This window comes from Cetorhinus maximus, chromosome 3 (assembly GCF_964194155.1).
Source record: "Cetorhinus maximus chromosome 3, sCetMax3.hap1.1, whole genome shotgun sequence".
Taxonomy (NCBI): Eukaryota; Metazoa; Chordata; class Chondrichthyes; order Lamniformes; family Cetorhinidae; genus Cetorhinus; species Cetorhinus maximus.
The window spans coordinates 64,978,565-64,991,368 of record NC_135881.1 but is presented as its reverse complement, the minus strand read 5'-3'; the positions used below and the strand labels follow the sequence as shown (position 1 = coordinate 64,991,368).

Below are 12,804 nucleotides of genomic sequence, written 5' to 3'. Positions count from 1 at the left end.
AATTAATTCTAAATCCATATCTACAAATCTGTCCATGGCATCATTCTTCTTTTAGCTCTAAGTGCACCTTAGGCTCCTGTTTTGCAACCTTCACAGAGAGAACATTTATCCATTTTAACCCCATTCTATGAAACTCTTTCCTTAACTCCTTCTACATTAATCAATATACAAGAGATTATACGGAGCTGAAAAGCCCCATATTCAGGTAGCCAGTGTGTTAGTCTGTCCAGTGAGGAGAGGATTGAGCTGAGCTCAAGTCTCCCAAAAGCCATCGCCTAGGTCAACACGTGAGCAAGTAACAATTACGCAAGGAAAGATAAAATATTTCTTGCTACTTATTCCAATGTCCAATTATGCTTCACATTTGACTAATGTCAGCCATCAATAAGTTACTTTTATCTAATGAAATTAGTAAATTACAGTAGCAATGTCAAAATACGCATACCTTCGACAGCTTCATGGCTCTGGAATTTGAAAGGCTGCAGTGCCTCAATGGGCTCTTGTGCGTCTTGTTCCCACAAAGGTGTTCTCAAAGGAGGCTGTCCTTTGATTGATCTCTCTAGGAAGGCTGAAACATGCCTACTTATAGTTTCTTCTGCAGCTGCCGTCGTCTTAACCACTTCTGATAACACTTTCAAGAGTCTCTCATTGGTCTTCTGTAAACTATTTCTATATAAATTGATAAAATATTAGTGCAGGAATATTTTAACATACAAGATTAACAACTGTATCAAGACAGATCTATCAAATAGTATACGATATTTTACCTGGTTTTTCAAATTGAATTTAAATATAGCTTGTACTTATGCAATGTCTTTAATATGTCAAAATCTCTCAAGGCACTTCATCGGAGCATAATATGACAACATCCGACACCAAGCCAAGGAATTAAACATTAAGATAGGTGACAAAAAGCTTTGTCAAGTAAGTCGTGAAGAAACTGGGGCATGCACAAGGTCAGAGTTGCAGGGGCACAGTTCTCATCGGGTTGTAGGACTAGAGGAAGTTACAGAGAAAGGAAGCACATTGTCACGGAGGGGTTTGAACAAAAGGATAAGAATTTTCAAATCAAGGTGTTACTGGATGAAGAGTCAATGTGGCAAGCACAGAGTTTAAGGGTGGGCAGGACTTACTGCGAGTTAGGATGCCAGCAGCAAAATTTTGGATGCGTTCAAGATTATGGAGAGTGGAGGATGGGATGTCAGCCAGCAGAGCATTGGAATTGTTGAGTCTGGAGGTAACAAAGGCATGCATGAGGGTTTTAACAACAGAAGTTCTGAAGTAGGGGTAGTGATAGGTGATAGTAAGTGGGTGAAGCAGAGTGTCTTCATTGATGGAGAAGATATGGGTTTGGCAGCTCAGCTCAGTGTCAACTAGAAAACTGTGGTCACTAACAGTCTTGATCAACCTGAGACAGTGGCCAGGTCGTATGATGGAATCAGTGGCTATTTTAGGGAGTTTATAGCAGGGACTGAAGACAATGGCTTCAGTTTTGCCAATGTTAATTTGGAGAAAGACTGGATGCCAGATAAGCTGTTTAGTTACAGAGACAGCAACAGGTTGCGGGAAGTAGTGGTGAGGAAGCGCAAGGTGTCGCCATGTTGAGTTTTCGATGATTTGCTGAGGAGCAGCATGTAGATGAAAAATAGAACTGCATCAAGGATAGAACCTTGAGATAAAGATCCAGGGTGAGAAGAGAAACTATTGCATGAGATTCTGTTGACAGTTGGATAGGTAAGATTGGAGCCAGGTAGGGTAATCCCACTAAATTGAACGATGGAGGAGAAACTTTGGAGAAGGGTAGTGTTGTTAACTCCATCAAGGCTGCAGGCAGGTTCAGAAGGATGAGGAACAATAGGGCACCATGGTCACAGTCATGGAGGATGTCATTTTTGACTTTGATTAAGGCTGTTTCACTGCTGCAACAGGAATGGAAACCTGACTGGAGAGGTTCAAAAGTAGAGTTGCAAGAAAGGTAGTCTTGGATTTGGAAGGGAAGACCATGTGCAGGAACTTGGGAGAAGTAAGGGAAATTGGAGATAGGCGTGTGGTTTGCTAAGGACGCGGGGTATGGTGAAGGGTGATGTTTTTGAGGAGAGGATGATGATGGCAGATTTTAAAGGGAGAGAGACAGTACATGAAGAGAGGGAATTATTTACAGTATCAACTCACATGAGGACCAGGAAGGAAAGTTGAGTGGCCAACAGTTTATTGGGAGTAAGGTCGCGAGGTGGGTCCATCAACAGGATGAGCTTAGAGATTAAAAGAAGAGTCACAGCACAGAAACTAAAGAAAGATGCAATTGGGTTAAAGCAGTGGGATTCTTGGGGGTAGTGGGGTTGGAAGTATGGCTTAAGGCCAAGAGGAAAGGGTGCATGTGGTTTAGGTAATTCAAGCCACCACTACTGCTGAGTTTCATACTGTGTATTATTTACAAATTGTTCTGGAAAATATACTTAAAATCTCCTTTAATCATTGTATAATTAATGCATGCTTATAGAAAATAATTCTTTTTAAATCATGGACTTGCCCATTGAACTTTAAAATCCAGCTCAGGAAAGTAAAATGCAAATAGTGCCGAGTTATTCATGCTTTTAAAACATTCAAACTTGAAAAGCAAATTGCTATACTATGCTGACCTTTGTTCTGTGAGGTCACTTTCATTTGCTTCTTCAGATTTTTCTTCATTTGACGATATGCTGTTGGCCTCAGCAGAATGCTCTTGGGATTTATGCTGGTCTTCCGTTTCACTCTGTGCCAAGTTACGGATTGGTAGCAAGTTAACAAATGACAAAACTCCTGTCATTTTACTTCTAAATTTTTCTTCCCCAAATTCATAGCTTAAGTTATGACAAACCTCAGGCCTAAAGCAACCTTACATAATGTTCAATTTATCAGCTCCAAGGTATGCTGATACATATACCAAACAACACAATCTTAGGTACTTTTCAATTTGGTTTGCAAATTTAAGACCTATGCATTACATTTGCTCTGGAAAAACAAACAGCATACAGGTAAATCCCTCTTGTATGCTGCTATGACAACGTAAGGCTTCATCTATTAATGCTGTAAACGTTGCCACACCAATAAGTGCACTAGTCCAACAAGCTTTTAGCTTTTTGTTTATAATTTTATATTGATTTGTTAACAAAATATACAAGTAGAATTTAATTACACGCAATAATTAAAAATTAAGCAAAGCTGCATGAACAGATGAAAACAGGTACAAACTCAATTTACCATGACTGTCTGTGTACTTCTGTTGCAGGTTCCCTGAGAGAGTCCTTCCTTTCCAGTTGCATGAAAACATTTAAGTTTTTCCAGTTCTTCAAACATTCTTTCATTGTCTAATAACAGTTTCTCATTACAAACACGGCCGTTCTGTAATTTGAAAAAAACTTAAAATCCTTCCTCTTGTAAATCAAATTTGGACAAAATTTTAAAATGTTAATTTATAAGATAACATACAACACACTAAAGTAACATTCTAACGTAGAATTATAATGATCCAGTACAAATTTTGTTGATTCAAAACCAGAAATAGAGTTAAAAGGGAAAGAAATGGCAAATCTATCTAAAAGTGAAGATCTATTTTAGCATTTATTAGTTTGTGAAAAGTATGGTTGTCAAGAAGAGATTCGATGGAAGTGTTCAAAATCATGCGGGTTCTAGACAGAGTAGGTAGATAGAAACTGTTCCCAATGGCGGAAGGTTTTGATAACCAGAGGACACCAATTGGTTGGCAAAAGAACTAATGGCCACATGAGGAAAAACTTTTAATCAGCGAATGGTCAGGATATGGAATGCTTTGAGAGTTCGGTAGAGACAGACACAATCGAGCTTTCCAAAAGGGAATTGGATAAGCACTTGAAGAGAAAAAGTATACAGGGCTATGGGGAAACAGCTGGGGTGTGGGGTTAGCAGAGTTGCTCCTGAAGACAGTTAACATGGACACAATGGATTGAACGGTCTCCTTTTGTACTGTAACCATTCCATGATTTTATGTTTCTATGAAATTGCTGTGTCATCCTTATTTAGAGTAAAAAGGTAATGAGCAGTTCGTGCATTTGCTATCATTCTACAGAAAAATGTCAGGGGAGAAAAACCAGCATGGATTTGTTCTGGGCAAATTGTGTTGAACTAACTTGTTTGAGGTTTTTGATCTGATAATAGAGAGGGTTGATGAGGTGTACATGGACTTCCAAAGGTAATTTGATAAACCGATGAACAAACAACTTGAAAGCAAAGTTAGAGCTCATGGAATAAAAAGGGACAGTAGCATCATGGATACAAAATTGGCTGAGTGACAGGAAACCAAGAACAGTGGTAAACGATTGCTTTACAGACTGGAGGAGGTTTTATAATGGCGTCCCCCAGGGATTGGTATTAGTGCCCCTGCTTTTCCTGATATATACTATTACGATAGCGGACTAACAGTACCAATTACCTATGGGCAATTTGAACTTTTTAAGGAAGACCTGTGGTTTTTTAAAAAATAAATACAAGTAAAGACACTGAGCAAAAGATAGCTGATAATGTAAAGTGACCACTTTCTGGAAAACTCCTATGTACATTACACTTGACCGACTGGTCCTGGAAGGACATGGAATGTTGCACCTAAAAGTATCATGGCCTTCTTCAAACAGAGACACTTGGAAGGGAGATAGGGGAGATTGAACTTTAATCCCCTGTGGTTGTGGAGACAAAAGGCTGATTTGCATGTCTCAGCAGACTTCCGAAATCTATCCCCTGCTGATTTAATACCTCAGAATGTGTAAACGGTCCGAGATGAAAAGAACAAGGACTCTGGATACGAGTCATAGTTCTTTCCCTCCCAGAATACACAGGAAGAAAAAAGTTGGTGTGCGACAGCAGGCAGAAGAACAAGTCAGTCATCCTCCTGCAGCTTGCAGGTGAAAGATTTCTCTCTCTCTGCTGCTGAAGGCAAAGCTCAGCAGAAGCCACAATCTAAAGAAAATAAGGCAGCCTTTCAGCCACCCAAGTGTCTCCAAGCTAACTGCGAAACTGCCAAAGTCAGTTCTACTGGAATCACCCAACTTAATGGCCACAACGTACCGCCAACTACGCCTCATGGACATGCCAAAGACGGATTCATATATTTTTTAAAACTTTTATTCGGACTCTTAACTTCTCATTTCTGATTTGTGTGTATGCGAGTTATATTTTTATTATTTTACTCGGCTTATAGTAACTAATAAACTTACTCTTTCTTTGACTCAAGAAAGCCTGGTTAAATTGGTTCCTTCTAAAAAAAAATACATTTGGATGGGAAAAGGTATCCACAGAGGAAAGGATCCCTTTTAAATTAATCTTGTTGCAACAGCTGAAGGGGTTGAATAAAGAAGGGGAGCTAGCTCATTCCTCCTCATCCGGGAGCATAACAAAATTGTGGTCCCGTTCAGGAAGTTAACAAATTGGGGGATCTCGCCTGACCGATTGTAACAGCATTAATGGTCTCAACTGGCTATACAGGACACGATTTCAAAATTTGCAGATGATATGAAACTTGGAAGTATTATGAACCATGAGGATAGTGTAGAACTTTGAAAGGAAATAGGTTGGTGGAATGGGCAGACAAGTGGCAGATTAAATTTGATGCAGAGAAGTTTGAAGTGATTCATTTTGTCAGGAAGAAGGCAGAGAGACAATATAAAGGGTACAATTCTAAAGGTGGTACAGGAGCAGAGGGGGAAGCGATGCATAGTGGAATTGTCACTGGGCTAGTAATCCAGAGATCCAGGGTAATGCTTTGAGGACCTGCTTTGAGATGGTGAACTTGAAAATGAGCGCGCGCGCGAGCTGGAGAGCGCTGGAGACAGCAGATGGTAGAATTTGAATTCAAGTAAAAATATCTGGAATTAGAAGTTTAGTGAAACCATTGTCGATTGTTGTAAAAACCCATCTGGTCACTAATGTCCTTTAGTGAAGGAAATCTGTCGTCCTTACCTGGTCCTACATGTGACTCCAGACCTACAGCAATGTGGCTGACTCTTAAAAATGCCCTCTGAACTAGGGCAAGTAGGGATGGGTAATAATTGCTGGCCTGGCCAGCGACGCCCACATCCCATAAATGAATAAAAAAAACAAAAACAGAAAATGCTGGGAAAACTCAGCAGGTCTTACAGCATCTGTGGAGAGAAAGACAAACGTTTTGAGTCCATATGACTCTTATTCAGAGCTAAAGAGAAGTAAAAATGTGATGAAATTTATATTGTTTAAGGAGGGTGGAGCAGGTGAAGCTGGATAGAAGGCCAGCGATATGTGGAGACAAAGGAGAGACTGACAAAGATGTCATGAACAAAAGGACAAAGGGGTGTTAATGGTAGCGGTACTGATTAAAGGAGGTGCTAATGGTGGCATTAAGGTAAGAAAGCAGAATGTGATAATAGCAGGACAAGGGTAAGCAATCTGGAAAAAAGAACATGAACAAGTGACAGATGGCCCTTGTGGGGGTGAGGTGCGGGAGGGGATGGTGGTGGGGAAAAAGATCGAAAATAGGATATAAAGTGGGGATAAAACAATGAATAAAAATGAAAATAAATAAAAATAAGTGGGTAAAAAATTAAAATAAAAATGAATATTGAAAAAAGGGGATAAAAAAGGAGTGAGGATGGAGGAGAAAGTTCATGATCTGAAGTTGTTGAACTCAATGTTAAGTCCGGAAGGCTGTCAAGTGCCTAATCGGAAGATGAGGTGCTGTTCCTCCAGTTTGCGTTGGGCACCTCATCTTCCGATTAGGCACTTTATAGCCTTCCGGACTTAACATTGAGTTCAACAACTTCAGACCATGCATGAATCACTGAAGGTGGCAGGACAGGTTGAGAGTGTGGTTAGAGCATACAAAATTCCAGACTTTATCAATTGGGACATGAGAGTTATGCTCCTAGTGTTAAGCAAGGAAGTTATGTTAAACCTGTAAAGCCTCCAGTTCTGAGCGCCACACTTTAGGAAAGATGTGAAGGCATTAGAAAGGGTGCAGAAAAGATTCACGAGAATGGTTCCAGGGATGAGGAACTTCAGTTATATAGACAGATTAGAGAAATTAGGACTGTTCTCCTTGGAGAAAAGAAGGTTGCCAGGAGATTTGATAGAGGTATTCAAACTCATGAGGGATCTTGACAGAGTTGAAAGGGAGATAACTGTTCCCATTGGTGGAAGGCTCAAGAACCAGAGGACACAGATTTAAGGTAATTGGCAAAAGGAGCAATGGTAACCTGAGGAAAATCTTTTTCATGCAGCAAGTGGTAAGGATCTGGAATGTACTGCCTGAAATTGTGAAGGAGGCAGGGTCAATTGAGGCTTTCAAAAGGGATTTGGGTCATTATCTGAAAGGAAAAAATTGCAGGGCTTTAGAGAAAAGGCAGGGGAGTGGCACTAGGTGAATCGCTCCTTCAGAGGGCCAGTACAGACATGATGAACTGAATAGTCCCCTTCTGTGCTATAACATTCTTTGATTCTATGACAGTTATTTAGAAGTTGGCGTAAAACTGGGGTGAAAAAAGTGTTACAGCGGGAATTATCCTCACAAAGAGGAAATAAAAAAGGTGCTCAGCAGTGGAATCATGCCCCTGACATGGAACATGGAAATAAGAGTCACTCTGTTGTCACTGTGAGAGGAGAGAGAGATTAGGAATGGTAAGAGTAGAATGTCTGGAAGTGCAAGGAATTCAGTGGTAGCCCTATTGATTAAGTAAGAGAAAGCCTCAGCCGAAGATAAAGGCACTGGTATGGTCTTGAGAACAGATATAACAAATACAGAGAAACCATGAGTTAAGTTCTTGCAGGACTGAAGGTGAAAAGAAACAATCCAAATAGGAATCTGCCTAAGAACCCTACTGCTAGAAAGGGGTGCAATGTTCCATAAAACAATTAATTTTTCAAGCTGCAAAAAAGTGAAAATGCTAGATGAAATGCCATTCCAATCATCTGTGAAAAGTCATTATGAAAGCAAAGCATGTGAAACAGTTCCAAGACGGAATCAGTTCTGTAGAACGTGAATTGGAGAAACCATAAAAAAATTGTTCAGACCTGAGGCTGCAAGAGTACCCCAGAGAATGATGTGCTTTGGGCCTTGAAGTCTATGCTGAGCTTAGCTGAAGCAATACAGGAAGCTAAAGGTCAGAGAATGGAGGTAGGAGGAATTGAAGGGTGATCTCTGAGGTTGTCAGGATCATGCTTGCAAAAAGAAGGAAAATAATCAGCAGAGCATTCATCCACTCTCTTTGATACACACCCTCCACCCTCACGATACAAACGACTGCATCACAAGCATAAATTCTGTACTCTTAACCATTACCAGTTATTCTCCCATCCTCTTGTTTTGATTGGTCCTATATGAGCCTTTTTCTAATTTTTAGAAAACCTCTCAATTTAAAACATCAACCTGCTTTTTCTTCACTCATACGCTAATAGGTCCACTGTATATTTGTAACATTTTTCTTTCACTTTCGATGCCTCGCATTCAGATTTCCAGCATTCTTTACAACTCAGTTTAATACATATTATTACTGCATGCCCATATTCACGTTTACAAACTAGGTACATATCTATGTTAAATTATTTTCACCTCTGCAAGCTGTTCCTTCAGTTTTTCGACCTCAGCCAACAATTGCTCTCGTTCTTCATGTAGTCGCTCCAGCTGTTGTGTGTGGAACTGTCGTAAAGATTCTACTGATTGTTGATGCTCCTGATCCTGTCGAACAAGCTCCTGCCTCATGTCTTCTAATCTTTCCTGGTGCAAAATAAGTTGGAAAGAGATTTAGCTGCAATTTATTTTGTGTTATGAAGTCTATGATTCTATTTGAAAGTCACACTGGAAGTCATTTTACTGCATGTGTATATTTTTTCAATAAATACTATTTTTAAATATATTCTTCAGACTCCGTGTTTAGCATAGTTTCTCTTTAAAATCTAATAACAGAAAGTATGTAAGGATGAAAAAATATTTAAATGCTGTCACAAGCACTCAGGGCAATTCCAGCCATTCCCAAGCTCATACCTGAAGTGTGAAAGCACTCCAATTGCACACACGAGGACTTTCAGTGCCAAACACAGCACCCTGAACTTTTTCATTTAGTCGAGCAATGTAAGGACACATCATATTATTGCAGGATTCTGTTTAACTTTGTAAAAGTGTTAAAGAGTCATAGAACCATCTTTCTATTCACTACAAACTCGAATATTTAATGTAGGCAAGCTTCAAAAATGATTTTTTTCCAAAATTAATTAGAAACGTACAGGCATGGCTTAAAATAAATATTTCAAATGGGCGTCCTAACTTGAGGTTATTCATGGTTTCAATTTATGATTATTTCAACCTGAAATAAAGGCATGTCAATACCATTATCTATTAAAGTGAAACTGAGTTAAGCTGACTGCTTTCTGAAGACAAACAATAATGCTCTAGTGCAGTGGATAAATAATGAATCTTCCATAGTCATAATGAATACCTTATTTACAGCAAACAAAGCATACTAATGTGCTAATGATTTTTTAAAAATAAAAATATATGGATCTTAAAAACAGAATCAATTTACTAACTCATAAAAAGTGATGGCACCTATGAAAGAGGTAGCACATGAACATATGGAAACAGGTTTATATAGGCAAAAGGTGACACAATGTCCTAAAATATGGCCTAAATGAAAAGAAGAATTATCTTACAAAAAAAGACCCTGGTGCAGTAACTGGTATAACATTTCTGAAGTCGTGGTTAAGTTACTTTGTTAGGATTCTGGATCTGACCTATGCTATAACATACATGGAAGTGCTAGAAAGCAACTGCTTATCTGGAGTAAAAGCAAAATATTGCAGATGCTGGAAATCTAAAATAAAAATAGAAAATGTTGGAAAAGCTCAGCAGGTCTGGAAGCATCTGTGGTGAGAGAAACAGAGTTAACGTTTTGAGTCCGTATGACTCTTCTTCAGGTGTGAAGAGTCATATGGACTCGAAACGTTAACTCTGTTTCTTTCTCCACAGATGCTGTCAGACCTGCTGAGTTTTTCCAGCATTTTTTGTTCTTATTTATGTATATCTGGAGTACTGTGTAGAGTTTTGGTCTGCTAATTTAGGTATATAATTGCATTAGAAGTAGTTCACAAAAGGTTCACTCGACTGGAATGAAGGGGTTATTTTATGATGAAAGTTTGAGCCTATACCCACCGGAGTTTAGAAGAATGAGAGGTGATCTTATTGAAACATATACGATCCTGAGCAGACTTGATAGGGTGGATGCTGAGAGGATATTTCTCCTTTTGGGGGAGTCTAGAACCAGGGGACAAGGTTCAAAAACGAGGAGTCTCCCATTTAAGACTGAGGTATAGAGAATATTTATTTCCCTCAGAAAGTCGTTAGTCGGTGGAATTCTCTTCCCCGTAAAACAGTGGAGGCTGGGTTATTGAATAAGTTCAGGGCTGAGTTAGATAAATTTTTGATCAGCAAGGGAGTCAAGAGCTTATGGGGGCGGGGGGACAGACAGGAAAGTGGAGTTGAGATCAGAATCATATCAGCCATTATCTTATTGAATGGCAGAGCAGGTTCAAGGGGTCGAATGGCCTACTGCTCCTAATTCTTCTTGTTGTGTGTGCTTAAAAGGTTTTCATTACTTATTCCAGAGAAGTGGGAACTCACCTGTGCAACTTCTTGTCTCTCTAATTCAGTAGCTTCAATTTTACATTCATTGTTCATTTCTTTCAGACTGGAATTATCTTTAACATAAGAATCCTTGAATAGTTCCTGGTCAGCATTCAAAAACTCCTCCTGCAAAGCAGCTTCTGAAATCACACCAGTCATGTCCAATTTATATTCAGTCTTGTAATGTTGCAATTGCCTTTGAATAGCTAGAATTTCAGCATCCTTCTGTTTCAAAGTTCTCCGAAGTTCCTCCTTTTCTTCTAAAAACAGATTTTCAAATCTTTGTCTGTCTGCATCAAACTGAAACTGTAGATCTTGTTTAAGAACCCCTAACCTCTGTTCTATTTTTTTCTCCCATTCTTCATCACTTATTTTACATGGAGTAGGTTCTTCTTGGTGCCTCATCATCCTAGCCATCTCAGTCTGTTGAGCAAACTGTACAGACATCTGTACGATTACCTGTAACAGGATAGGTAAAAAAAAGTATTAAAAAATCAATTTAAAAGTACACACAAAATTTAAATCATTTCAAAGGTTACATTATTTCACAGCAATCATTTTAATGCTACATTAACAATAAAAGTCTAAAGCAGCACTGCGTCAGCTAGCGGTGATTATTATTTTAGATTGTAACTATGGTTGTCCTGAGGGAGTTATGAGGCAAGGGAAAAGTATACTATAGATAGATGGTAGCGGGAACAAATATCTCACTTTAAAATCAACCCCTCTAACTCATGACACATTACCAGTTTTAATAAATCTCTTGTTATGCTATAATCTTGCTAAACTTTAGTATTGAACAAGACTATCATACCTTAGCTATTTCTTCCTGCAGACGTTCTTCATATTGCTTCTCTAGAAGATATATAACTTGACTAGTTTTACTTTTTTGCTCTTCAGTGTCTTGCAATACAGCTGTTTGAAGAACTTCATTCAAAACCCTTGAAGTAGGCTCCCCCCCAGCAAACTTAGTTGGCTCCATTCCAAATATTTCCTCCACCTGACCATATTGTGTTTTTATAGCAAATTCCAGGTGTTCCAGTGTTTGATCGTGTTGCTCTTTCAAATCTGAAACCTCCTCTTCATATTTGGCATGTACAGCCTTTCCCAAACTTTGAAACTGTTGTGAAGAACCAAGCTGTTTCATGTGCCATTGCTGTTGCTGAGTGCGATCCACCTTTGCCTCAACCTATAAGAAAAAATGCCATTACATAAGCTGCATAACTTTTTCGTCAGTTCTCCAAGTAAAACATTTAATGCTCATGGTGCTTTTTAAGCTGATATTTAGTAGGGTCAAGTCAAAGCTCTAAGTATCAATTTAAATTGGTTCAATTTCCAACCTGACAGACTGATGAATTAATATTGGGATATTAGAAGCAGCACAACATTATAATCACAAAATAAATAGTCCAACAGAAAAATGTCAATGCCTCTAACAACCAATCTCAAAACTGGTTATTTTTCCTAAGCATTTGGTTAACCACTTAGCAAAACTTTTATAAGACAGGTAAACCAATGTACAAGCCACAAACAAGTTTAATTTACACTTAAAAACACTTATTAAAATTACAAAGCAAAATAGACAAAATTGCTAATGCACATTTTCAGTAGCCACAGGAATTCAATAGCCAAGGCTGATGCTGCTTTTAACAGAAAGCAAAAATTAAATTGCAGCTTCTTTTATATCTTCTGTGCTCCAGATTTGGGCTGGCAAGTGGCAGGTATCATTTGTGCCACATAATGACCATCTTTAACATGAAAGCCCAGACATTCCCCCTTCAGTTGCACTATCGCTAAGTCCCCACTAACATCATTTTGGGAAGTCACCATTTAACAGGAGGTTAACTGAATCAACAACATCAGTATGGTGGTTACAAGAGCAGGACAAAGACGGTGAACAGGTCACTGATCTCCTGGCCTCCTTAAACACTTTCCACCATTTAAAATGCTTAAGTCAGAGGTTTGATGGATTACTCATATCTGACCTGGATGGATGGGTGCAGTTATAACAAAATTCAAGAAGTTGAACATCATCCAGCGTAATTCAATTGATCTTGCCACTGGCCTCAGTACCCACAACCTCCCCACTGGCTTATGCGTGATCCATAGGATGCAATGCAGATTGCTTCAATAGTACCTCCTCCTCACAA

The 12,804-nt window shown here is 39.0% G+C and overlaps 1 protein-coding gene across 3 annotated transcripts in view; it reads right to left on the bottom strand.

Moving 5' to 3' along the window:
• akap9 (A kinase (PRKA) anchor protein 9) overlaps positions 1 to 12,804 on the bottom strand; it is a 283,026-nt gene that overhangs the window by 153,059 nt on the left and 117,163 nt on the right. For all 3 annotated transcript variants that reach the window (XM_078538478.1, XM_078538479.1, XM_078538480.1), the window contains exons 17-22: positions 11,469 to 11,843; positions 10,652 to 11,113; positions 8,588 to 8,752; positions 3,241 to 3,381; positions 2,640 to 2,752; positions 446 to 669 (exon numbers count right to left, since the gene is read on the bottom strand). In XM_078538478.1, the coding sequence (XP_078394604.1) occupies positions 446 to 669; positions 2,640 to 2,752; positions 3,241 to 3,381; positions 8,588 to 8,752; positions 10,652 to 11,113; positions 11,469 to 11,843 (1,480 nt within the window). The remainder of the gene's footprint in view (positions 1 to 445; positions 670 to 2,639; positions 2,753 to 3,240; positions 3,382 to 8,587; positions 8,753 to 10,651; positions 11,114 to 11,468; positions 11,844 to 12,804) is intronic.